Source organism: Plectropomus leopardus, chromosome 7 (assembly GCF_026936395.1).
Source record: "Plectropomus leopardus strain MGB_pleo_1.0 chromosome 7, ASM2693639v1, whole genome shotgun sequence".
Lineage (NCBI taxonomy): Eukaryota > Metazoa > Chordata > Actinopteri > Perciformes > Serranidae > Plectropomus > Plectropomus leopardus.
Window position 1 is genome coordinate 2,800,972 of NC_142182.1, and position 27,838 is coordinate 2,828,809.

The 27,838-nt window shown below is 39.8% G+C and overlaps 2 protein-coding genes across 2 annotated transcripts; one reads left to right on the plus strand and one right to left on the minus strand.

The window, feature by feature from the left end:
• Positions 1-1,187: 1,187 nt before the first annotated feature.
• Positions 1,188-14,590, minus strand: iqub (IQ motif and ubiquitin domain containing). Its single transcript, XM_088079650.1, has 13 exons — positions 14,196-14,590; positions 13,179-13,310; positions 12,422-12,556; positions 11,472-11,639; positions 10,558-10,733; positions 7,195-7,350; positions 5,447-5,657; positions 5,193-5,368; positions 3,777-3,947; positions 3,366-3,542; positions 3,019-3,273; positions 2,323-2,508; positions 1,188-1,414 (listed from the first exon to the last, which is right to left on the minus strand). Exons 1-13 carry the CDS (start codon positions 14,350-14,352, stop codon positions 1,217-1,219), a joined length of 2,298 nt encoding a protein of 765 aa, XP_087935776.1. The 5' UTR covers positions 14,353-14,590; the 3' UTR covers positions 1,188-1,216.
• A 2,152-nt stretch (positions 14,591-16,742) lies between these two features.
• Positions 16,743-27,609, plus strand: LOC121950558 (ankyrin repeat and SOCS box protein 15-like). Its single transcript, XM_042496594.2, has 10 exons — positions 16,743-17,430; positions 19,022-19,129; positions 19,249-19,301; positions 20,320-20,451; positions 21,567-21,731; positions 22,961-23,206; positions 23,406-23,577; positions 24,389-24,914; positions 25,555-25,708; positions 26,755-27,609. Exons 2-10 carry the CDS (start codon positions 19,026-19,028, stop codon positions 26,928-26,930), a joined length of 1,728 nt encoding a protein of 575 aa, XP_042352528.2. The 5' UTR covers positions 16,743-17,430; positions 19,022-19,025; the 3' UTR covers positions 26,931-27,609.
• Positions 27,610-27,838: the final 229 nt, after the last annotated feature.

The following is a 27,838-nucleotide window of genomic DNA, read 5'->3' on the forward strand; positions in this document are numbered from 1 at the left end:
TGATTATCAGCGTGCAGGAGAACTCACCAGAAAAGGAAAGAGATGGATTTAAACTGAGGATTTAAATGTGGATTTGGTCAAATATTTCACACAAACGTTCCCAGAGAATAATTATCGACTTTAACAGTTTTTATCTTAATCGATTCCTAATATAACAAAGTAAAAATACTCCATTACAAGTAACCTCCAGTTAAAATCTTACAGTACGAGAGGATATTCAGATTAATATTCAAACTCCTGATGATTTAAACGTTTTTTTTTTCACCTGAGCTGTCTCTGAAGTGTGTGGTCCCTCTCCGAACAACCACACACCGACGTTTCCCAAATCTGCACTCAGACGGGAACTCCAACGATCTGACACAACTATTCAGATATTTGCTATTTTAAGGATAAACTGTTTGAAGTATTCATGCTGAGCTCGTGGAACTGCACTGCATCATATCTACAATTCACAGAGAGATTAACGGGTGACATTTCCTGGTGGATACAAACTGTAAGCAAAAGTCAAGGTTTTTTTTTTTGGTATTTTCGGGTAATTTAGCTGTAACTTTTTACAATTTTTTTGCTAAATTTTGGGCAGTTTCTTGTTAAATATCTCCTTCTTCCCATGTTTTGAAAGAAATCATACCTTATTACTCAGGTTCCAAAAGAGGAAGTCATCATAGGAAAAAAGGTGAGCACAGATCTGCAGGCGCCCGGGTCTCTGACGAGCCAATCAGAGCCGAAAAACAGACTCGGACCGGCTATCTGGCAGTTCCAGCATTTGCCAGATAACCACCTTGTGGGAACGGGCTTCCACCGGTAAAGATGGAAAAAAAGTGACAAGAAAAAAGTTAGAGCATCTAGCGATGGCCGACTTGATGCTGGTATAGCCCATCTGATAAGTGGAGACACGATCCCAAAACTGAAAACGGGCTGAAATCTGTTTCCATGTTCCCGGTTGGAGAGCCATTGATTTTTAATGTCAAACTGCTAGTTTGAGTTTTTTATTTTTTTAATTAAGGATTAAGGATTTTCTCGACCTTACAATCCTAGAAGCCAGATCCCGAACGAAGGCAACTAAATCAGACGTTCAAAGCCACCAAACCAAAATGAATCAAAATAAACCAAAATAAATTCACTACATAAAAAGCAACTTTATAAGATTTAAGAGAAAATGTTTCGAAATTAAAGGTGAGCGAGGGAGGACACTCTGACAGAAAAAAAAAAGTGTTTCTTAACGAGCTGAGTCATATGGGGTGTCAGTGGTGTGCTGGCCTGTCGCCATGGTGATGGGCTTGGAAACGAGGTGGTTGCCCAGGACAGCGGACCGCTGAGAGTCCAGGTACTCGGTCACAGTGGCGATCTGGCTGAAGTGGCGCCGAGCCTGCCTGTGTTTCTGTTCAATGTCACGAATGAGCGCTGCCTCGTATGCCTGACCACACACACACACACACACACACACACACACACACACACACACACACACACACACACACGCACACACACACACACACACACACACACACACACACACAGAGGGGGGAGACTGAGTGTGTGTGGCAGCTGGAGCCCAAACTGCTTTTCTTACTGTTTGACTGGACAAACAGAAAGACGATCAAACAAAGAGCCAGAGCGGCGCAGGAAGTTCACGACCTCTTTTACAGGTTAAAAATAAGAGTGTTTGGTGACGCTCGGTCCCGTCTCATTTAAACGCCACCGTGCACAAAGCCAGGACCATAAAGAAATCTTTACGTGACAGCTCGTGTTTCTCGTTGAAACTCTTTATAGCGATGTCACTGTGTTGCCAAAACTCAAAAAAAAGGACAGAACAACAAAAACTTTGCACATCAACTGAAAAATTAGTTGATTCTATTCTGTTGATGAACAAATTAAGGGGTAGGTTCGGTATTTTTCAACCTGGAACCTTTTCTTTTCTTTTCTTTTCTTTTCTTTTCTTTTCTTTTCTTTTCTTTTCTTTTCTTTTATTTTATTTTATTTTAGGAGTGTGTGTATGTAAAAACATATATATATATATATGCATATATATGTAATATTCATACTATATAGAGATTTTATCTTAAGTTGAAAGTTATTTTATTTTTATTTTTTTTATTTTATTTACTCTTCTAGATATATTTTCCAGTTTAAAAGGAAAAAAACAACAAAAAAAGGGGTATTGATGTGATAATGGTCTAAAACAGTTTCAACTGTTTTAAAACTCTAAAAAAAAACAGAAAATTGAACAAAAAAAAAATCCTAATCTGGCGATAATTCAAAAGTAACACTTCATCAGATGTCATATTTAATGTGCTGTGAGTGTAAATGTTCACAGGGACAGACCTTGTGGACGTCCTCCACCTCCAGGTGAGCTGAGGTCTCCTCTTTGGACAGCAGGATGCAGTTCCAGGGGGTCCAGTCCCTCTGACGCTCCCAGCGGACAAACACCAGGTTGTAGAGGTCGCTGCTGGCGCTGAGGGCCGAGCAGGACGCCCAGACCTCCTTCACCAGGTGCTGCATGTCCTTCGCCTGAGGACGCACAGAATTGGTCAACCTGTGGACACTCCTTTCAAGAAACTCACCAGAGCATGCTCAGACATGCGCAGACAGGATTTTAGGACGTTTCTAGGAATTTAGGATGTTTCTCAGATTTTAGCAAAATTGTTGGAGTTTAGGATGTTTCTAGAATTTTAGGACATTCGGGTCATAGCTAGGACCTCTGTTGAGGGTGTGGGTGATCCTCCACGGGCACTTTTTTTGGGACCTTATAGGGGGCCAGATTTGTGATTGAGATTTGTGTAATTGTCATGACAAATATGTTTTTTGCATGTGTGAAAAGTGTCATATTTGTATCTGTATGTAACCTCTTGACTAGAGGATGCAAAATGAATTTCAGAGTAAACTTGTATTATAGGTATAAATGTCGGGGAGTGGGTACCTGCAGGACAAAAACATAAAAAAAAAAAAAAAAAAACTGCACAGGAAAGCAACAATCGTACAGAAGAATCTAATGAAGTGTGTGAAGTGAAAGCGGGTCACCTGCAGCAGGATGGGAATCTGGTTTTTCACGCTGAGCTGCTGCTCGTCGGCTCGCAGCCTCATCAGGATGGTTTTGTAGCACGAGAGGTCGTCCCGAGTTCTGGCTATGTTGTCGAGTCCGGCGCAGTCCCGGCAGCGGCCGATAGGCCTTCGAGGGCCGACGGCGGACAGGCTGAAGTTGTCTGACTGCAGGTAGCGATTACAGCCCCGGCAGAGGAACATGTTGCCCTTCAGCTCAGACGGATTCTGAGGAACCTGGGATACATTTTAGAGGATACGGAGATATTCGTATATAATTTATCTCCAGGAGTCTAAGGTTTGCGAACTTAGCCGGGCTCTTTGCTCACCTTCAGCACCTTGGCCACCTGAGGGTTAAACGCTGGTGTTTTGATGAACTGCAGGAACAGAGTGGAGATCCTCTTCCTCAGACCCACCAGACTGGCTGCCTTAATCCCACGATCCATCAGGTCCACCTCCCTGTCAACCAAATCCACGATGTCCCGGGTCAGAGGACAGTCATGCTCCTGTCCAATAACGATAAAACAGATATGCTCACAAAAAAACGATATCTGTTAGTACTTAATACGTGCTCACAGACTTTTATTTTGGAGGGACTCTCAACATGATTGGTGTTATATTTTTGTCTTTGCTTTGTTTTCTAAAGTGTTAATATGTTAATACACACACACACACACACACACACACACACACACACGGAGCTGTTTTTTTTTAAAAATGTGTGTGTGTGTGTGTGGTACCTTGACAGTGTGTCTGAGCGTCGTGAGGACGTTGCATCTCTGCTCGCGGCCGACAGTGAACAGGTTGACGTGCTCGTACAGATCTCGCAGCTCTCTGGCTCTGATGGTGTGTTCGTTGTCCATCTCAATCGGTCGACCGTCTGCCGCGAACCACCGATGAGGAGCGGCAGACTGAAACACACCAACACACTGTTATTGCTGCTGCTAACGATACTGCTGCTGTTGTGACTGCTGCGTCGCCTGACAATATAACTACTAATGCTTTAATAACCGAGTTATTATCAACTATTCATCAAAGATAGTTACTGATGCCGCTAAAATACTCCTGCGACTGAAACTGGTATTACCACAACAAACACAATAACTACTGCTACTCTTACCACTGCTACTAGTACTACTACTCATACAACTTGTAGACGCAGTAGTAAGCCACAACTACTACAACCAATACTTCTGCGATCATACTAACCTGCTTCAGTCCTACGAATAATACTAATAACTAAAAATACTCTTTGACATCCTCCTGCTACAGCGATACTCAACTTTCAGCTCACAGGCCAAATTTGCCCCCAACAGGGGACTGGGTGGCCCCCCAACAATTTTCAAATTCACAATTAAAATAAAGTGATTCACAGTGGGAATGGTTTTTGTAATTTTAGTACACATGAGGTACCAGAGAGCATCAAAATAGAGCTTGTTTATCAAAAAAGTGCCAGTGGAGGATCCCCTGACCCTAATGTCCCAAAATCCTGGAATTGTCCAATCCCAAAAACTTCCTAAAACCCTAAACATGTCTTAATATCTGAGAAATACCCTAAAATCCTTGAAATGTCCTAAAATACAAAAAACTCACTCATTTTGCAAAAGTGGCCCCTGAACAGAACAGGTCGAGTATCCTTAGAAATGTCCTAAATCTGAAAAATGTCTTAAAATCCCAGAAATGTCCTTAAGACATTAAATTCTAGAAACGTCCTAAAATCTAAAAAAATGTTCTTAAATCCTAGAAACATGTATGGGGCTGCTGCGACTGGCCCCTGGCCTCCTGTCATTTTGCAAAAGTGGCCCCTGAGCAAAGTATCCCTGCTTTAAATAGTAAAATATTTTATGCTCCTGTGCTTTTAAAGTATCTAAACTTTGATATTTTAACTGCGACTCCTCTGAATTGAACACTGAAACTCAAAGTAGAATTAAAAGATCATCCTGATTACGGCGGGCTGTTAACTCTTTTTGTGCTGTGTCTGCTTACATGAACGTTAGCTCTTTTTTTGTCTTTGAGTGTTCCTCTTCTGGCAGAGTTTTCAGTGAAAATACGTTTTTACTGAAGCCCTCACGACAACATGGAGATCGTTTTAAAGCCGACATCTAACTGAACATAAAAACGGTTTGGGTGTGGAGTGAGGAACAGTGACCTCTGACCTTGTCCAGGAAATTTCTGACGGTTTTGTCGTAGTTGTCGCTCTGGACGCCGATGCGATGGCGGCCGATGGCGGCGATCATCTCGGCCTCCTGCTTCAGCAGCAAGCAGAGAGCTGCCTTCCTCTCAGCTCCACACAGAGACGCGTTGATCCGCGTCTCCTCCTCACACCTCCACTCTGAAACACACACACGTAGAATAAGTTACTGCTCAGCGTCGGCTCTGAGAGCAGAGTGAGACCTCCTCACACACATACTCTCTAAAGCCTGGTAAAGCAGGTTGAAGTCCTCCCTCTTCTGCGGGTTCATCCAGCGTTTTCGGCGGTCTCTCAGCTGCTCCTCCTTCTCCTCCCTTAACTTCCTCTCCCGCATGTCCATCCAGGCCAGCCGCCGGTCCCGATCCGTCTTCAGCCGGTCCACCGCCTGCTGGGCCAGCCAGCGCCGAGCGTACGACTGCAGACAGATCACCTGGGCGGGTGACGAGAGACGAGGAGAGCAGCTCACCACAGAGGAGAGAGATGAGCTTTGTAAAAGTAAAACTTGTTTATTTCTTTATTTTTTCACTGTATTCTATTACATTTCTATTTAATGTATTTAATTTTTGCTCCATGAGATAAAGAAGACTTTCCATTTTTGTCCAGAGGGTGAAATTTCTGCCCTACAGCCCAAATTGTCTGACAACTGGCAGGTGACCCCGTGAACTTTCCTCCAGTGCCACAATCAGGACAAATTTTTAACTTGTATGCAACATGATGAAGCTGAGTTGACCATTTCTACATTAAAGGGAATATTTGACATCTATTGTGAATATTCAGTAGATGTTGGTGGTAAATGTTGCCAACTGAAGCAATGAACTACAGCTTTAAAGCCCAGCTGTGGAGCCCTGCCGGCAGTGACTACATGTACCAGGATGCATTGTGCGCCAACTTTTGACTAATGCAGCAGCCTTCTAACTAATGCAGCTTCCTTCTGACAATTGCAGCTTCCTTCTGACAAATGCAGCTTCCTTCTGACTGATGCAGCAGCTGCCTCGGACTCTCTCTGCTGCATTTCATCAGTCGTATACTTTGACTCAAATAATATCCAACCAGAGGCAGCCAAATCACAGTAAAATGTATCCTTATCCACAACAGCCTCTGCACTCATATTTTGGGATGCCATCTTCACTGCTGAAATGGGACTGGTTTGTAATATAAACAAAGAAAACGGAAAGAGGGAGTTCTGTTTTTGAGCTGCATCTGGAGCGCGGCCCTTAGAGGTGGAGGCTAGAAATTGAAGCTAAATAGCTGGTAGGTCAGTGATACTAAACTTATGGCTCAATTGTCAAATCTGGCCCCCAACAGGGTGTCAAGTGGCCCCCCAATCATTTTCTAATTTACAATAACAATAAAGTAATTCACACTGGGAGTTGTTTTTGTACTTTTAGTATACATAAGGTGCCAGAGTGCATAAAAAACATCGAAATAAAGCTTGTTTATCAAAGAAGTGCCAGTTGAGAATTCCCCACACATCCTGACAGAGGCCCTAGTTAAGCCCCTAATGTCCTAACAGTCCATGAAACATCCTAAACCGAGTAAGGTTCTTAAAATCTGAGAAATGTGCTCAAATTTTCAAAATGACTTAAAATCCTAAAAAACGTCTCAAAGTCCTAGAAACATCCTAAAATCCAAAAAACACCCTGAAACTCTAAAAAAAATCCTCAAATCTGAGAAACGTCCCAAAATCCTAAATATCCTTATATCTGAGAAATATCCTCAAATCCTAAAAACATCCTAAAATCCCAGAAATGTATCAAAATCCTAGAAAAGTCTTACAATCCTAGAAGCCTGCTTAAATTCTTGAAATGACGTAAAATCCAAGAAACATCCTAAAATTCTCCTGCTGGTGGGTAATATCATGTGAAGCTTGTCTGAAAACAATGATGAAATGGAATATAAAAAGCTAGAAATAATACATAAAAATACTTCATGCATTATAATCACAGCCAAGCTCGGCGTTCACTCACAGCTTTCAGCCTCCTGTCATGATACTCGTCAGCAGTGACGTATTCGCCGGCGGTGACCAGCTTGTCGTTCTTGCAGGAGTCGTAGTCGTCGATCCCGGTTATCTGGGTGGAGGCATCGACGGGACACTGCTGCTCCGGAGACTTCAGCTCTACTGTCTGACAGAGACAAAGAAGAAAAAATAAAAATATTAAAAAATAACATCCTGGGGCACAAAGCCCGCATCCTCGCCACAGCAGCTGAGGTCTGATTCTGACCTCGGCCCTTCGCTGCATGTCACCACCTCTACCCCATTTCATGCTATCGCCGTCCTGTCTAATAAAGGCCAAAATAGTCTTAAATAATGAATGAACAGACGAATAACATTTTAATGCGTGTGACAAAATGTCTCCTATCCCTCCATCCTTCCTCAGGTGGAGGGATGAGTTTCTCCGGATGCTGAGCTCACACCTCACACAGGTAACCTGCATCAGATGCTCGAACTGTGGAAGTATTCGGTGAGTTTCGTGATTGTGCCTGCGGAGGGATCAGCTGATATGGATGAGCAGCGTAATGGAGGGAAACAGGGAGGCGGCGGCGGCGAGCACCTCCAGGCCACAGCTGAGGTCACAGGCTCCGCGCCGTTAATGGAGGTTCACTGCAGGCGAGACGAGGTGATGAATAACGTTTTACATTTTCCAGGCTTGTGACGCAGACTGATGATGCTCGAGTACCCGAAAAAAGTCTCAGCCTCGAACCCTTAATTATTGATGACCTTTTAAAGTCTGGAACCAAAAAGACGGCGCACACATTTTTACATTCAGCTGGAAAACTTATTATAGAAGCACATCTGCATAAATGAATAAATGACTCCCAAAACGACAGACATGATGAGCCGACAGACGAGTTAATCTCCCGTGGAGAGCGTCAGCTGAGTGATCATTTTAACGCTGTGATGGACGTAAACATTTCCTGGTGAAATCAATAAAACACTGAGCTGATAAAATTCTGTTTCATTTTAAAAAAATATGATAAAAAGTCAAAGGTCGCAGACTGCGTCCATAACGACCCGAGCAGAGGAGTCAGCGAGCGAGCATCAGGGTGAGAAACATCCGGCCACAGAGAGTTTGACCTTTCATCAACGCCATCAGCTCTCGCTTCCTTTCCAACATCTGCAAATCTGATTCATGCAAACAGATCTATTAAGATTCAGGTTAACAAGATTTATAAAGACGGAAAACAAGGCAGACTCGACAGGGGAGCCCAAAAAAGGGGGGAACATATATAAAAAAATAAAATAAACATTAAAAAACAAAAGTAAAAACAGATTATAAGAAGTAATGACCATAATATACAATAAATATTAATAGAAGGTGGAATTACAAGCAAGAGCATGGAAATGAGTCTTGAGCTGCTTCTTAAAATTATCGACAGAAGTTGCCTCTCTTATTTGTCTGCGATAAATCGAATTTCACAAAAAATAACCCAAAGCTCAGGAACATCCGGCCACTTTACACTGAACAGTAACAAAGTCAAGGGTCAGAGGTCAGTGTGCTGTGACGGCTCATTAAAAACAAAAAAAACAAAACTGTACATGTCGCCACCATTAAAGACATTTTTCATCTTTCTCCTTCTTTCATGTTTCAGCCTTTTCTTGTTTTTTACACTTTAAGAAATAAAAGAAAAAAAGTGTAACTGTGACCTGATTCACAAATTAAAAGACAAAAGAATTCCTGTCATAACCTCACATGGATGACATGAGCTGCGAATAAAGACAGAATAACGAGGCCAACAGGCTGCGACCCTGTGATGTGTCAACAATCTTCACTGTTTACACACACACACACACACACACACACACACACAGAGGTCTCATTACTGCAGCGGTGTGTGTCTTCATGTATGTACATCTGTAATGAGCCAACCACCTTCATTAGAGAGTGAGTGTTTGGCAGAGGGTGAAGGTGAGTGACTCATACACTCCCTCCATCTTATGAGGGCGCGCGCACACACACACACACACACACACACACACACACACACACACACACACACACACACACACACAGCACCTCTCTGAGGCTGAGGGATTTCTTGAGATTTCAAAATTGTTGCTTTCCGCATAACATATCACACTCCTCCCAAGATTTCCACTAAACTAATTCAATTTAAAAAATCAGTTGCTTTTAATTTAATGATTTTTTGTTTTAAAAAGTATTAACGTATGTGGTAGCCGAACAAAAAATGAAATAAAATAAAATAAAATAAACAAAACACGGTGTCTTTGAGGAAGAAAAAAAAACACAATAGAAATGATCCGACAGGCTGAAAATAAAAACTGTTCTGGTGGAGCTCAGGACTGCAAATTATTTGACTTTCTAGAAACACTGAACATTATATACATTATAAATTCTGAATTACAAATTATAAAATACATTATCAATTTAAAAACACAATTTTAAAGCAGTGAAAAACTACAGACTCCTAAATGCTCCTGCAGATTCTCCCAGAGAAGCCAACATGATCACGATTCGTCTTTAAAAAATTCATGAAGAAATGCAACGTTTTTGTTTCTTGAGGGCACTTTTAACCTCGTTTTACTTTCCTTTGTTACACAGTCAAAACTTTGTTTTGTTTGTCTGTCTGCAGTGAAAATTATTCTGCCAGTTTCTGGGAAGCTTTCGCTCTCTGTCGTCTAAAGTTTAGTTTGTTTGTGTTCAAGCAGCAGCAAAAGTTCCTCACATTTATTCCATCTGACAAAATGTAAAAGATAAAGATGGATGATCACTGCGATGGATTTTTATAGACATAAAAGTGTGGAAGTGAAGAAATCAGTCTGAACAGTGACGGATGATTTGGAAAAAGATCCGACGTGATTATAAATAATATGCTGATTTAAAGTTACAGGGTAAATTAACCCCCCAGCATGGTATTACTACGTGATTTCGGAACTAAAAATTATTCTATATAATGGATTTTCTTCTTAATATAGATGAATTAATGCACGAGACTGTCAGAATCAAACTAATTAAAAGTAACGTTGACCAGAGAGGAGTTACTGTGACCGTTCGTCTTCTGTCTTCTGGTTCAAGGAGCTCATTTATTCCCTCTCGCTCTGTAATTAGACTGTTTAATTTGCACATGAAGTCATGTTGTCTCATGCATGAATGAGAACGCTGTACTGCAGTAATGAGTGACCTTTAAATGCACCACACACACACACACACACACACACACACACACACACACACTTCGAGTAGTTTCATGTGTGTCAGTGAGCTTTAAATCATAGCGTCATTATTATTATTTAATTCTGTCTGAAAATACGTGTATCATCTCCTGAAGACCACAGTGGGGTGTTTTGGTTTTGAGGCTCTGTCCTCTACCTGTGTGTCCCGGCTGAAGACCGCCACTCGTCTCTCTGGTCTCCTCTTGGGCAGGGTCTGGACGGCGGCGTTGTGGTACTCCACCCCCGTCAGTCGATGTCTGTAGCCGCCCAGGAAGGCCTTCTGCTGGGGGGGACGCTCGATCTCCACCACCACCTGCTGGAACATGTCCTCATCTGGAGGACACAGAGAGACGTATCACGGAGCTCAAGTCTGTCAGCACGGCAGTAAAAAGTGTTTCTGTGGTCAAGATGTGGTCTAACAATCCTGCATGAAAAGTGATGGGATTTTTCAAACAAGGAGACAAAAAAACGCAATATTTGTAATGATATTAATAATTATTAATATTATAATATATAATATATTATTATTAATATTAATATCAAATATACAGTATGCGATGATTCACAATTATCTATCTATCTATCTATCTATCTATCTATCTATCTATCTATCTACGTATATTCAAGTTTCTCAGTGTCTTTTTCTGTCATTTTGTCCCACAGAGTCTGAACTGACAATTATTTAAATTAACATTTAACCGATACATTCATAAATATATGTTAATTAAGCAAAATAAGTAAATTTCTCAATTATTAATTCTATTTCCTATTTTTATATATCACTGTAAAATATTTGAGCCTTCATATTGAACTCATCTTTTTTTTTTTCCTTAAAAATTTACTCGGCAAATAAGATGGTAAAGTGACAACAAAATCTCCACAGTAATTCCTTTAAGGCTGCATTTCATGATTTCTGACGGACAAACAGATGAAACGTCACTTTATCAAGTTATGACCATGTTGGCAAACAGCTTCCTCCACACTCAACACACACACACACACACACACACACACACACACACACACACACACACACACAGTGTGACAGTCACAGATTGGGGGTGTTCACACCTGTTTGGACTCGGACGGTGATGACGTCCGGCATGTTGTCCTGCTCGGGGGGTCGTAGTGGGCGGAGCGGGTGGCTGGTCGGGTCGGTGGAGCTCATCTCCATGCGGGTGGAGCCGTGAGGCCGGACGCCGAGCTCCATCAGGCTCTGCTGCTCCTCCACCAGTCTGCCTGAAAAACGGCAGCGCACCGAATCATGCAGAGAACTGAAACAGCATTTATTTCCACAGTAAGACAAAAATAATATTCTCTGCGAGTCTAATGCAGCAGGTTCTAAAGTGTTTGGGCTAGGTGTCCAAACCGGACATGCATTCAGTGTAACACATCAAAATATCTAACAAATATACTGAATTAGGCATGCACCGTGTTGTATTTTTGCCGATATCCGATATGCAACAATAGAACGACTCATTTGGCCGATAACCAATACAGATATTAATATATCCACTTTTTTCCCCACCTTATTGTAGTTAATTTTTGCAGATTTGTAAAGACTTTAAATGTGAATACTTTGCATTTTTCTGTGTAATTTACTCATAGCAACTTTAGGTGACTGTTTTGAGCCAAAATGTGATCTATTTTGTTCCACAATAATTATTTTAGAGACCAAAACTTTCACTTTTGGTCTGAAACTAGCTCATTTATCCACATGCTTCATGTGTTATCCAGACTGCTGTCCTAAGACCAAAGCTGATTCCCCTCATCGGTCCCCTGCCACGCTGTGTTTACAGGTAATATTTTACGCATTTCAGAAACAATTTTAGGAAGCACTGGTGTGACATTTGTCTGGGTGGCAACACCCAAAGTAAATGCTCTATTAAGATAAAAAATGGTGTTTGTTTGCACTGACAGGTGTCAGACTGTTGCCACAATTTAGTCATCACTCTCACAAATCTAAAACTAAAAAAAACAAATAAAAACGCACATCTGCTGGGAGAGAAAAACAAACGTACCATCCAGAGAGATCTGCAGCACCTCAGCAGGGACTCTGAGCTCCGCGGCGAGGTGAAGCTTCAGCTCCTGAATCCTGAGACCGATGGCGAAGGCAACGGTCATCACATGACCCTCCGGCACCAGCACCACCTTCACTACAACATACAGCACAGAGACGTTCTGTAACAGCAAGAGGGCAGCAAAATGACCTGCAAATATAACAACAAAAAAAAGAAAAAGCAAGAAAGTAGTACTAAGTTACAAGAAAATCACCTGCAAAAAAATAAGGAAAAAAAGCAAGAAAGTAGTGGTTAGATGCAAGAAAATTATTGGCAAATTATTGGCAAAGCTAAAAAAGCAAGAAATGAATAGTAAATTACAAGAAAATTACCTGAAAATTAGCAAAAAACATTATCAAGAAAATAATACATTCATAAGAAAATGATCTGTAGACTGTCAAAAAATGAACAAGAAAACAAGCCAAAGAAAGTGCTAAAAACACATATACAGATATTTAACATGAGTATTTATAAGAATTATAAAAACTGTTTTCTGGACATTTTTTCGGTATTTTTTTTTAAAAACATCTAAAAAGATTTTGAGGTCAATTTTTCTCACCTTCCACAGATAATTTTGTGATTTGTGGTCTTTGTGTCACGTATATTTGTCAGCGTAGTGTTTAATATGTACCTGCTTCGGTTGTTGTGTGAGGACTACACCGTCGATTGCTAGTCTTTGATTTTGACTGAATTTGGGTTTTTCAGGTTTTAGTCTTACCTGTTGCCGTAGAGTTTCCAACAGTTTCTCTTCTCTGAGGCTCTCTGGGCTGCTCGGCATCGTGGGGCAGATCAGTCTGAGATTCAGCTTCCTCCGTGGCCTCCGGCACATCTTCACAGTCCACAAAGTGATCTGAAAGTCAAGAAAAATATTTGTGTCAAACACTAGATGTAGATAGCCATTTTGGTGAGTCAATGTCAATAAATACATTTACCAAACTATCTAGGATGTCTGCAATACTCATGAAGTTTAAAGAAGTTGCATTTGTTTTCTGTGTTATAGATTTTGTCATTTTGTGATTTTTCTTTTGTCTGTTTATTTATTTAAATTAGAACATGGTATTAAATCAGAAAACTGACAACTGTATCATTTAAATATTTACAAGTATTTGAAGGTTTATTTAAAACACTGTCAATGACCTCTAGTGAGTCTGGAGAAGTCGAACTTTTCTTTTTAAATTTAACGAAGAAAAATGTACCGAAAAAGTCACAGTAAATGTAAAAAAATAAATAAATAAATAAATAAAAATTAGCAAGAATGATGAAAAAATAAATAAATATAATAATATAAATATGCTTTAAAGAACAATGGAATTGTTAGAGAATTTATTACAAAACACTGTATTTTAAAAACTCCTGTTATGTTTTGATAAAAAAAAAAATAATTTGTGAACTAACAAATTTACTGGACTCACCTGGTCAAACTGGACTCACCTATGGTCAGACTGGACCCACTTGTGGTCAAACTGGACTCACCTGTGGTCAGACTGGACTCACCTGTGGTCAAACTGGACTCACCTGTGGTCAAACTGGACTCACCTGTGGTCAAACTGGACTCGCCTGTGGATTAATTGGACTCATTTTTGGTCAGACTGAACTCACCTGGTCAAACTGGACTCACCTGTGGTCTAACTGGACTCATCTGTGGTCAGACTGTTCACCCGTCAGACTGGTCTTACCTGCGGTCAAACTGGACTCACCTGGTCAGACTGGACTCAGCTGGTCAGACTGGACTCACCTGAGGTGGAGCTGTCAGCCTGCGCCTCCTCTCCATTGCTCTCTGGCTCTCTGTCGTCCTCTGGCGGCTGCTCCTCGGTATCTCCAGCTGGTCGGAGGTTTGTTTCCGTGTTTTCTCCTTCATCTTCTCGCTCCTCTTTTCCTCTTTGCTCCGACATGTCAGATTTAACTGTCGTTAGCTGCGCGGCTAACTCTGGGTGAGCTTGTTGGCTTTCTCACTTCAAAACTATTAAAAGTTAACAAACGAGCTGTAAATCCGGCTGAACTCAGAGTCACTGTGAACAAACAAGTCTGCTCTCAGGCGTTTGAACTTATTTTTTCGGTTTTATTCTCCTTTGTAGAGAGATTTTAAAGCGAAGCGCGTCTAGCTCTTTCACTCTTCCAACGTTAGCTTGGTTGCCAGGCAACGCCAGGGTTTACACGTTGCTATAGTAACTATGAACGTCTCTCCACATGAAGACTTCCGTTTTTTCATTTATTATTTATTTTTAGTTTCGGTCTTCTTTGAAGATGGCAAAACATACATAATTTTGGTTATTTGCAGTTTTTAAATAACAAATAAAAAAAGTAACCTTTCCCTTATAACAACATTTGGTGTAGATCCAACTGAACATTTGTGATATAATGTTAAAAAAAAAATAAAAAAAATCATAGTATAGTATGCCATTCAAACATTAAACATCATAGTATGGTGTGTTGTTAAAAAAATCATGTCATTTTAAACAAAAACCTTGTCATAATAATGTCATAATATAGCCTTGTATGTCATTTAAAAAATCATTTTAAATTTTATAGTATAGTATGTCGGAAAAAAAGAGAAATTTCTTATATAGTATGTCATTTAAGAAATTCATAAAAATGTCTTAAGTAATTTAAAAAAAATCAAAATATCATAGTCCAGTGTCATTTAGTAAAATCATTAAAATGTCTTCCTATAGTATGTCATTAGAAAAATCCTAAAAATTTAATAGTATAATATGTCATTAAAAATAAGAAAACTGTCATAGTATGGTATGTTGTTTAATAAAATCATTTAAATGTAATAGTATAGTATGTAATAAAAACCAATTTCTTAGCATAGTATGTCATTTAAAAAAATAATAAAAATGTCTTATGTCATTTAAAAAAATCCTAAAAATGTCACAGTACAGTATGTTATTTAATAAAATCCCTGAAATGTCATAGTAGGATATTATGTTTAAAAAAATAATTAAAAATGTCATAGTAGTTTTTCATTTTTTAAAAAAATCATAAGAACATAATTATATTTTATGTTGTTAAAAAAATCCTAAAAATATTCCAGTATAGTTTGTACAGCCTGCAGTTTAAGCATCAGCCTGGAGAGCCAGTAAAACACAGCAGAATGATGTAAAATACATCATTTGATAGATTTTAAGGCTCCAGTTAGAGGGAAGTTTACCACAGTTCATTCACACATAAAACCACATTACTTTGACTCAAAGCTGGTGGAAGCCTGAAAAAGTTTCCTCTCAGTTTGCTCAGATGAAATCTTTAAAAGCTGGTTCTGTCATTGCTGCTCTCTGTGCAGGGACACTATGGGAGCTTTACATTGAGCTGCTGCTATTTCAGTCTGTGAGCCAGAGGAGGCGACACGGTGGCCCCCGAAAAGCTCCACTAATCTGCAGCTGGACATCAGCTGGCTCCCCGGAGATCACAGAGCGGGCCCCGGTGTAAACCTGTCTGTCTCACACACACACACACACACACACACACACACACACACACACACACACACACACACACACACACACACACACACACACACACACACACACACACACACACACACACACACACACACACACACACACACAGGTATTCATGTACCAGCGGGGGGTCTGTTTGTCCTGTTAGCACTCTCTCAGGATCACAATGTTTCTCAGTGGGACACTTAAACTCACAGGGGGACATGTCCAGCTAATAGATCTGGAATTTGGGAGGGACTGTGATGCAGTACGTAACTGTGCGATATAAAACAACATGATAAAATACACAAACGTGATATGATATTATATGATAGATAACACATTGTGACAAGTGGTGGAAAGAAATTAATGGACTGTTTTTTGAAAATCTTCAATATATGTTCACTTTTATTTTTGCTTGTTTGTTTTCATGTGCATAGTATTTTATTTATCTTTTAAAGATTCAAATTAAAGTATATTCGATCTAATTTAATTTAATTTAATTCAATGAATTAATAAAGAGAATTATGATGCAGTAAACATTTTGCTAATAAGTGAAACACCTCAGCTGGCACTAGATGTCTACATGATGCCAAAAAGATCCTGAACGGTGAAAACATCACAAAAAATTAAAACTATTTTAAATGTCTAATAACAAAGAATTCCTTGTTGTGTAGATGTGATATTCTGCAGACATTGAGTTTTTTTTTATTTCATATAATGGACACAGGGACAGGTCCATGGCTTACTACAGCTTGGGGGCCACTTTTTCAAAATGAAAGGAGGCCAGGGGCCAGTCGCAGCAGCCCTTTACATGTTTCTAGGATTTTAGGACATTTCTCAGATTTTAAGAAATTTATGGGATTTTTTGCACGAGTATTATGACATTTCTGAATTTAGGACATTTCTGAAATGTTTCTTGGATTTTAGGACATTTGTCAGGTTTTGGACAGTTTTCAGATTTTAGGGCATTTCTCAGCTTACATCAAGCCGATGGAGGGCATTTAAAGTCAGTGAAACCAAACAGCAGAAGACAAAACTGCCGCATTAAAAATCACACCGGGAACATTTTGAAGCTCGGACTGAAGAGACGGCTCCACTGTCGCCTGGCCGCACAGTTTCCCTGCAGCTCTCAACAGTTTTACCAGACATCCATCCTCTCATATTACTGCGACAGAGCAGGAAAAAATAGACCCAATCGATTTTGCCTTCCACGAAACACAATAGACGCCGAACTTGTTGGCTGCAGGAGTCCACAGACTAAAGCCCCGGGGGCTTGTGGGATTTTGAATTTGGGATTCCCGCCAACAGGACAAAGACCCGGCTTAGCTCGCACAATAGCGCACGTAACCCGGCTATATTTAAGAGCAGCGGGCCAGGTGTCAGGCACACACACCCCTCAGTGCGTTTCTGCGGGCAGCATCAGTCTGGTGTTGTTGGAGGCTTCAGAAAGCAGGTCACACCTAAATATAAAAACACTGTGTGCTGCTGGTGCAGAGGGAGCCGACGGCGGGAGACGCCGACACTCAGGTGAGAGCTTTTAGGTTCACGAGAATTTGACTTTAAAAATGATGTTAATGTCACAGCGAGGATGTTTTTGCTGAGAGGTCGGCTGATGAAGGGAATTTGTTGGCTGAAAATCTTGCATGATATTTTTTTCTGTTTGCAAAGGGGATGGAAACAATAATATGACAACAGGTCTGAAATCTGCGCTTCATGTTTTATTGTCGTTATCGACGTGACGTCATCGTTGGTGTTATTTTTAATTTCACGTTGGCATGTGATGTTTGTTTTCTGGTTGGGTTTGAAGTAAATTGGGATCATTAAATAATAAAAGTAACTAGGAAAACTCTTTTCTAACTCTACCTAGAAAAGTCCTGAAATCTGAGAAAAATCTTAAAATCCGAGAAATGTCCTAAAATCCGAGAAATGTCCTAAAATCTGAGAAATGTCCTAAAATCTGAGAAATGTCCTAAATACTTAGAAATGTCCTAAATACTTAGAAACGTCCTAAAATCTGAAAAAAAGTATTAAAATTGTAGGAATGTCCTAAAATCCTACAAATGTCCAAACATCCTAGAAACATGCTAAAATCCAAGACATCTCCTAAAATCCGAGAAACATCCTAAAATCTTAAATACATAGTATCCAGCAGTTTCCAAAGATAAATATCTGATTTGCTACTAATCATAAGTAAAATGAGAAGCCAAAAGAAAGAAGAAAATGTTCTCACTTTACACTTTGATGGGAAACTTTATTCTTCGTAATCATTTTGCTCTCCTCTGGATACATTTCACATTTCTGGATGCTCAGCTGACCTGCTCAGAGTGTGCTGGACGATTAAATTAATAACTGGAAGTGCATCAAATTAACACCGTCTCTGTTCTAATATTAGCAGCACTTTCCAGGAAAGTTCCTGGAAAACTATTAGGGGGGAATTGCAGAACTGTAAAAATGGAAAGTTACCTTTTCTTTTTTTTGTCCGCCCTCCTGCACCTTCTGGTATTATGTACGCAGATCTATAATATGTGAGAAATGTGTTTGATTATTATCAGAGTAAACTTGTGTGAACAGATTCAACTTTTGACAAAAAAACACTGAAAGAAGAAAGAACGTCCACTGGCTTCATCAGAGATTTTTAACAGCGAAGTTAAAATGGAAAAACACAGAGATGTGGCGAGCATCCAGACTTTAAAGGATGGTTTAGACGAAAGTCGATATAAACGGAGTAATTAAGCTAATAAGCGTGAATATTAAAACTCTGCTTAATTATATTTTGAGCCTCTTTCAGTCATTTTGTTTGCTTTTTTCTTTGTTTTAATGGCACATTTTCAGTCTCAGGCATTTTGGAATAAACAGCTCTGAGGACTCAACAAAAGCTTTTGTGGACTCCAGTTTTTTAGTCTCAAGTTTTGTTTTTTTTCACTAATTTTAAGGTCATTTTTCTGTCAAATTGGACATTTAGGAAGGTTGTTTTTTTCAATTAAATCTGACCAGCTTGCTCAGATTTAAAGGGTTAAACAGCTTGTGAGAGGCGTCTGAGGGCCGCAAAAGAAAACTGACGTTGATTCAGGTTTCAAAGGTGATTTTTCAGTCACTCAGTCTGCCTGCCCCCCTGCAGAGTGATGAACACTTATGAAGAATTTGGGGAAGAGGAGCTCAGTGATTACATCATCCAGCTCAGTATTCAAGACTCCTGCCAAGATGCCTTTCTGAGATCTGCAGCGAGGTACAAGAGACACTTCCAAACATCACCTTCCTCCTTAAAAAAACCCAAAACAAACACAAAAAAATGTTAATTCAGTGATTATCTGACGGCCCTGTGCTCCCTCTGCTCCCGGCTGTTAGCTTAGAAGCAGCGACGGATGAAAACTTGAGAGTCCTGGCCGCCATCGAGCAAGGTGGGTTGAACAGCGTGCAGGAAATACCTTTATTCTGCTGTCCGGCAGCTGGAGGTGAGGACTGTCAGGCATCAGGAGGCTGCAGACAGACAGAGAAACAAACACAGAGGTGGAAGAGCAGAAACTGCTGAATTACCAAAAACAGGGAGAGTAAAACGCAACGGGCCGCACGCAGCAACACTCTCCTAAATCCCTCCTACATATTCTCTTAATTTTCTGGTAATCTGCTCTGACCAGGACTGCAATGATGAATCCCACTTAATCATTAGTCACCTGTCAGCACAGGTAACGCCCCCTAAACACCATATAAAGGCAGGTTTAGTGCTGTGTGCAAAGACTGATACATCATCAAGCCTGCAGACACGAAACCAAAAAAAGGTTGTAAGAAGAAAAATAACTTCTGCAGGAGCAATATGATTAACTTACAGTAAATTTGATTTCAGGGAAATATTTTGAAGTATCAAAAGTTAAAATATGCATGCAAATAAGATTTAAATACATTTAATACATCAAAATAATTAAAATATTTCAAAGAAAAAGCTGCAAGTACTCATACATACAGTATATATATATGAGAAGGAAAAGAAAAATGACTTAAAAACTGGAAAAAGGATTAGTTGCAAATTAATTTTCTAAATAATCAACTATTTTTTTCAGCTGCACTTATTTTGTATATTTTCATATTTTTGGTTTGGGCACAGAAATCCAACTTTGTAGAAGTTAGATTTATTTAATCATTTTTCTTAAACGTGGTTTAAGAAGAAATAAAATTAAAGTTGTAGTTAAAGTTAAAGTAGTGTTCTCAACCACTCTTAAAATTTTCTCTCACCAAAGAAAAGAGCAAAAATAAGAAAACACTAGTGAATCAAAAAAAAAAAAGGTTAATAACAAAATAAGATATAAACAAAAGATAAAATTGGTTTGTGTATTGTTTCTTGCATGAGGCTCATCGTTTCTAAGAGACTTTTTTCACTCTCTTCTTACATGCTGGCTGTTGCCTTGTTGCCATGGTGACCAGGTGAGGTCTTGGTGCTCAGGGGGATGCTGGAGCACACCTGCGCCTTCAGGGAGTCAGACAGTCGCGGCTGGCTTCCTCTCCATCGAGCTGCGTCCCAGCCGGTCCTGGAGGTCCTGCAGACTGTACTCAGATGCAAGTAGATTTTTACTAATTATTAATAATTAAAAATGTAAAAACATGTCACAATGTCTGATCTTATGACGGCGTTACTGATCTGATGCACTAAGGTCAGTTCATAGCAACAAGGTTTTATTAACCCTTTGAAGCTTGAAGTGACATCAGACACCTTTTACAAAAATTTAACCTTTGAACCCTGAGCATATTAGTGTGATTTCTCTCAAAAAAAACATGAGAAAAAGGCAACGAACAACCTGGTAATACATTTTCCCACATATTGCAAGAAATTACTGGATGCAGAAGATTATTTCTTTAAAATCTATGGAAAAACATTTAGGAAAAAAAAGAAGCTAAAATTATTTGAATTTTTTTTTTTTTTTTTTTTTTACCAATTTCTGGCTAATATTTACTAATTTCTTCTTCTGATGGTCATCGCCTTCTTGAAAATTCTTCTTCTAGAAAATTTCCAAATATTTCCTCTCATCTTTTTGAAAAATAATTTTCAGGTCATTTTCTTGTCACCTTTTACTAATTTCTTGACATTTTTCCCTCATGCTTTCAAAATAAATGAAAACAACCTCTTCATTTTTTTAAGGCTTAAATAGTTTGTTAAAAGGCACTTGAACGCAGCACAAGAAAACTGATGTCAGTGCAGGTTTTAAAGGATTAAACAAAAAGTATGGGCTTCTCTTGTGTGCATTATCGTGCGTAATTACTCTTAGACGTAACTTTATTAGCACACATGCGTTTAAAACCCCCAAAAGTTTGTGACAGTGACAATATAACCTCCTCCACCTTTAAGTTGACGCCGATAAATAAAGAAGACGAGCGGCGATGAAGCATCAGGTCACCTCAGGCTGAATGCAGCAGAGACGACACGACTGCTGGCATCATCAAAACAATGGCTGCCTGAAATAATAATACTCCACAGAGTACTTCAATCACGCTGTCCTCCAGCTTCATGACAGCTGATGTCAACTGTCCTCTGGCTCTAAAATAACCTGTGATGTCGTCCCGCGCTCATGCAGCCTGGAGGTCAGCCGCAGGCAGCGAGGGGTCACCGGCCGGGTCGACACAGCTGGCAGTGAATCTCAGGAGTGTGCGCGCTGACCCGTTTGTGTTTGTGTCAGTGGCAGCTCGGGGACTGAGCCTGGAGGACAGGACGGCGGTGGGAGGAGAGACGCCTTTGACGCTGGCAGTGAAAGCCGGACTGGTGCAGAATGTGAAGAGTCTGCTGGAGCACGGAGCCTCGCCTCACAACACCAACAGCAAGAACGAGTCGCCGCTGCTGCTCGGTAACTCTGTGGAGGGCGAGGGGCGATTAACAACACGAATGATCTCACGGGGAGGTCGTGATTATCACACACGATGGAGAAACATATCCAGACATCTTTACCACAAGACATTTGTAAAGTTTGTCCTGATGATGGCGCCAAAGTAACGACAATTTAATGTGAAAAAAAAGCCCAAACTGTGGGAAAAAATAAAGTAAAAATAAAATAAAATAAAATAAAAAACTTTCTTGAAATAATGACAAAATATCTCAAAAACAAAAGAAAACAAAACAAAAAATCAGTTAGTATCTCAAAATAATGAGAAACTTTGTGTAAATTACACCTTTGTATACCCTTTCTCAGAGTTACTAAATATTAACTCATCTTTTCAGATACTAGGTCATTATTTTGAGGGTTTCTTAATTTAGTGAGAAACTAACACATTTTGATATGGAGTGCCAAAGAGAAAAAATGGTAAAAAAAAAAAAAGAAAAAAAAAAAGATGCTTCTTACTTTTACTTTCTCCTTCGTAAAACTTTTGTTTTTTCTTGAAAATCTTCTCAAAGAACTTATTTACAGAAAGTTGTCATTTGAGATACCAACTCATTATATCGACAAAGTTTCTCATGATTGTGACTTACAGGATCTTTTTTTTTTTAACACATTGGCATTACTGGGCTTCCATATAAAAGCTTCAGCTGCAGTGTTGGTGATAATTGTCTGTTTTCACAGATAAAAGGTACATTTTTTACACTACAAATAGTAATCAGATTCATTGTTAAACATACTGAGAAGTGCAGCTTTAAAGAAAGCAAACAAAAAGGGTGTTTTGTAATCATTTGCAAATGTTGGCATGCTACCATGCTGAACTAAGAGGTTAAATATTTGGTAATTCTGATTTTTTTCGATGAATATGTGCACATTATGCCTGCAAAACATGAGTATGTTAACACTCATATTCAGCCTATACAGCTTATGATATTCAGTCTATACAGACAGTTTTGTATTTATTTGACCAGGTTTGAGTCTTATATAATCTCATAATTCACTAGACTGCAGAAACAATTTATATTCTTGATATAAGAATAAAGGTAACATATGGGCTAAAAGGTTTCATACACTAAAATAACAATGAATAAAAAAGTGATGTTCTAACATTTGGTGTTTGAAGCAGGCCTCTTTCTGCCTCTTTAGTTGTTAGTTATAAATCCATAATTCATTGCTGTTAAAACTGTTTCCTCACCTTGCAGCGGTGAAGGCCGGCTCTTACGAGATGACTTACACGCTGGTCGCTCACGACGCCTGGGTGGAGCAGGTTTGCAGGAAGAGGTGGACGGCGATGCACGAAGCGGCCAAGGTCGGCAACGTGGACATCCTGATGCTGCTTCTGAGGAACGGCGGCAGGGTGAACCAGAAGGACGCGACGGGGGTGACGCCGCTCGCCGTGGCTGCAGAGCACGGACACTTCCATATCACTGAGATTCTGCTGAACTGTGGTCAGTGTGAGGATAAAACTGCAGGTTTAGAGACCGGAGAGACACAACAAGGGGAGAAATTATGTGACGTGTGATGAATTATTTCACTGATCACACTGGCAAAACATAAATATATTTAAAATACTTTAAAATGAAGTTACTTGCCATCTTTTTTGGGTGCACAGGTCCAATCGGCTTTTGTTTCCTCCTTCCTGCTCAGGTAGCAGAGTGAACTCTCAGGCCTTCAACGGGGAAAGTGTCCTGATGGACGCGGCCGGATCAGGAAACATCGCCTGCATTCAGCTGCTGCTGGACAACGGAGCCAACCCCAACCTGCCGAGCGTCACCGGACACCTGCCCATCCACAAGGCGGCGTACGCCGGACACTATGAGTGAGCTCCTTCTGTTCAAAACTGTTGCAGCTAGTACTGCAGCGATACTCAACCTACGGCCCATGGGTCAAATCAGGCCCCCAGTAAAAAAATCACAGAAAAATGAAGTGATTCACACTGGGAATATTTGTTGTACTTTTAGTATCCAGTTTCCATTTAGTGTGAAATGTTCAAAAATCTTAGAAATGTCCTAAAATCACAGAAACATTCTTAAATCCGAGAAACATCCTAAAATCCTAGAAACATGCTAAATTCCGAGAAATGTCATTCTCAAATCTCAGAAAAGTCCTAAAGTGCTAGAAATGTACAAAAATCCCCAAATCCTCGAAATGTCTTCAAATCCTGGAAATGTCCTAAAATCCTGAAATTGTCTTAGAATCCTAGGAATGGCCTAAAATCCTAGAAACTTCCTACAATCGTAAAAACGTCCTAAAATCCTAGAAATGTCCTGAAATCCTAAAAACGTCTTAAAATCCTAAATGTCCTACAATCCTAGGAACGGCCTAAAATCATAGATACTTCCCAAAATCGTAAAATTGCTGTCAAATCCGAGGAATGGCCTAAAATCCTAAAAATCTGCTAAAACCTTAGAAATTTCCTAAAATCTTAAAAACGTCCTAAAATCCTACAAACATCCTAAAATCCCTGAAACATCCTCAAAATGTAGAAATGCCTTAAAATCCTAGAAATGCCTTAAAATCCTAGAAACATCCTAAAGTCCTTGAATCGTCCTAAATCTATCCCAGAGTCGTCGTCTTTTCGAATATTTAGCTGTGATTAACAGATTAAACGGTGGTTTTCTTGTCCGCAGCGCTCTGCAGATGCTGATTCCTCTGACCACTAAGAAGGCCCTCAAAGAGGCGGGTCAGAGCCCGGTCCACTCCGCGGCGGAGGGAGGTCACTGCCGCTGCCTGAAGCTGCTGTTGGCCTGCGGCTTCGACGTCAACTACCGCATGAACACGAGGAACTCGGAGAACTACCGGGACATGAGGAGGAGCGCCTTGTACTTCGCCGTCTCCAACGGGGACGTGGAGTGCACCAGAATCCTGCTGGCGGCCGGGGCGAAGACCGACCTGGACCCTCTGTGCTGCCTCCTGGTGGCGGTCAGGTCGGGACGCTACGAGATCGTAAAAATGCTGCTGGCGGCCAAAGCAGACGTGAACTGTTACTTCACGGTGGTGAGCGACACGGTGTTTCCCACGGCGCTGCAGTACTGCCTGAAGGACGAGGTGATGATGCGGCTGCTGCTCAACAACGGCTACAAGGTGGAGAGGTGCTTTCACTGTCACCATGACAACGCCTCTGATGCTGCGAATGAGGAGGAGAGGAAAATCCCAGTGAGTGACAGCTTTTACTTTTTTTGTTGTCCTTAAGCCTTTAAAACTTGAACGAATAAAAAGCCTGATTTCTTTAAAAAAAAAACATGAAAAAATGAGCATCTTCACAAGAAAATGCAAAAAAAAATGACCAAGAAATTAGTTAAAAACTGCAAGAAAATTACCTGAAAATAAGTAAACAAGACAGAAAGTAAAAAACAAAACAAAACAAAAAAACAAGTAAATGGCCTTAAGAAAATAAAAATTATTTAAAAAATATTTTTTCTTCTGTAACATAAAAATTGTACTTCTCTGAACACTTCCCCACAGCTAATTTTCAGGTTAATTCATTAAGGTTTTAGCGATTCTGTCAGTCCGCCGGCATTTAACAACAATGCCACCGCTTCTTTCCCAGCGTGTTCACCTCTGATGATGTTGTAGTTTTTTCTAGTCTTGTAACACCAATTTCAAAAGTATTTGTGTCTTTTATTAACATCACTCTGACATGTTTGACACATTGCTGTTAATTAATGTTAATTCGGGTGTAAAATACACACGTTCACCATGATTACAGATATTTTCAATGAATAAAGACAAACCTCTCAGCAGAGAAAACAGCTGAAAATTCAAGATCAAAGGTTATATCCTTTTTCCTCTCCAGTTCTGTGAGTTCATGAGCCTCTGCTGCGTCATGCACCTGTCCGGGAGCGTGGTCCGGACTCTGCTGGACTACGTCAACCACGTCCACATCTGCTCCAAACTCAGACTGCTCCTGGAGACACAGGGAGAGTGGCCCGAAATCTGTGACATCCTCAGTGAGTTTATTCATATTTATTGTCTGTTCTCTAACAGACGTGCATGACGACCGTCTCCACTAACACCCGAAGAAATGATCCGACTTGAACCCCTACGGACTGTTTTTGTCTGTGTTCATGCATATGGCATTTATTTTATATTTTGGCAGGATTGCATATTGTTAATATTTTAATTTCCTACAATAATTTTAAAATGCACTGTAGAAACTAACCTGTCATATTCATACTGTTAAGTGCAAAGAAAAAGTGCAATTTAAACCATTAAAGCACAGAAACATGCACTGTATTATCTCTGGGTGTCATTCTGGGATTTTGTCTTAGAATCTGTTATTTTTACTATTTTCCACATGGTGACATTTGTTTTTCAATAATGTTTTTACCATATTTGGCATATATAGAAAAAACACATGCAATTTCAGTTGGTGCACTGTCACAATCAGTGTTGCTGCTAATCATTGACATATCCCAGGCTGCGATAAAAATAAATAAATAAAAATGTAATGAGAATAATAATCTACTTAGCATATAGTATATTGAAAATGATTAATTTTTTTTTTTTTAAATTTAAAGAGATAAAAAAATCTGAAAAGTATTAAAAATTTGATATTTATGATTATGACTGATGACTTAAAAGTCTCCTTAACAAAAGCAGAAAATCATATTAATGTGTAATTTTTTTAAAGTTTAATATTGAAAAGCGCATGTTATGTGCAGGGTGGTAAGAGTATTTGACACTGCACAAAAAATTATAATATATAAAAATAAATGTTGCTGCTTATCACTGCGATGGTTTAAAAAAACAACTTTGCATGTAGTATGCTGAAAATAATTCTTTTTTTTTGTGTTTTTGTTTTCATCTACAAACATAGCGGTATCCTGACAAAAAACAGACATTTAAAGGGTTAAAGTTCTGAAAACAAATGAATATTTTATATTTATTATTAGGACTGATATTGGTTAATAAAATGTCTCCTGTCTCGTCTCTCTGTTTTATTACAGTTAAAAAAATAACAAAGTAAAACGATTTTCTGAACCTTGCTCTCCAGACAGCCCTCGCTCCCTCAGACACCTCTGCAGGCTGGAGATCAGGAGGCGTCTGACCCTGAAAAAACTCAACAACCCTGAAATCATGGACTCACACGTTTTCCCTCCCAGACTGAAGAGCTTCATCCTGTACCAGGAGCTCGACCTCTACAGCCAGGACCCCGAACGCATCATGTGACCATCTGACGATTTTCTCCGCTTGTTTTGAAAGGATGTAACTATTTTTTAAGTCTTTGTAATCTCTTGTCTTTTTTGATAAGTACAGCACTGTATGAAAAGTTCATGATAATAGATTTTTTAAAACATTTCATCATATTTACTGCAAGTTAAATGCTGTCTGTTTCTCTTGTCAACACGACTCAACACGCTGAATCGCTGTCGACAAGGGACGACAAGTGTCAATGGTGTGGGACAAACACTGATGGCTGGATGTCATGACTTTAAATAAAATGAGTAGCTTTTGTCAGCATACTTCATATTTTGTTTTAAAGCAGTGATACTCAACTTATGGCCAACAGACCAAAACTGGCCCCAGTAGGGTGCCGAGTGGCATCCCAACCATTTTCTAATTCACAATAAAGTGATTCACACAGCCAGAGTGCATAAAACAGCATCAAAATAGAGCTTGTTTATCAAAGAAAGTGCCGGAAGAGGATCCCCCACACCCCCGACAGAGGGCCTAGATAAGCCCCTAATGTCCTGAGGTGCATTAGTATTTTGTGTTAAAAAGACCAAAAAATGCAAAGCAATTTTAATTGTGGTATTAAAGTCTCAAGGTTAGCAGCAGACAGATTTAAGAGTCATGTCATTCTTGAAGCTTATTCATTTTTTTCAGCGGTTTCCCATCGATGAAGGGATCTCCTCTTTTGCAAAAACGCTGTCACTCTCTGATGAATCGTGATGACACAATAAATATTCACATAACAGGCCTCTTCATTATCGTCCGTCATTAGCTGCGGAAAATGTGCAGCAGAGTGACATTACTCTCCATTAGGTGCTGCAGAACGGCCTGCATGTTAAATACACTGAACAGGTGACACCTAAAAATAGCACGGTGGTGTGTGTGTGAGTGTGTGTGTGTGTGTG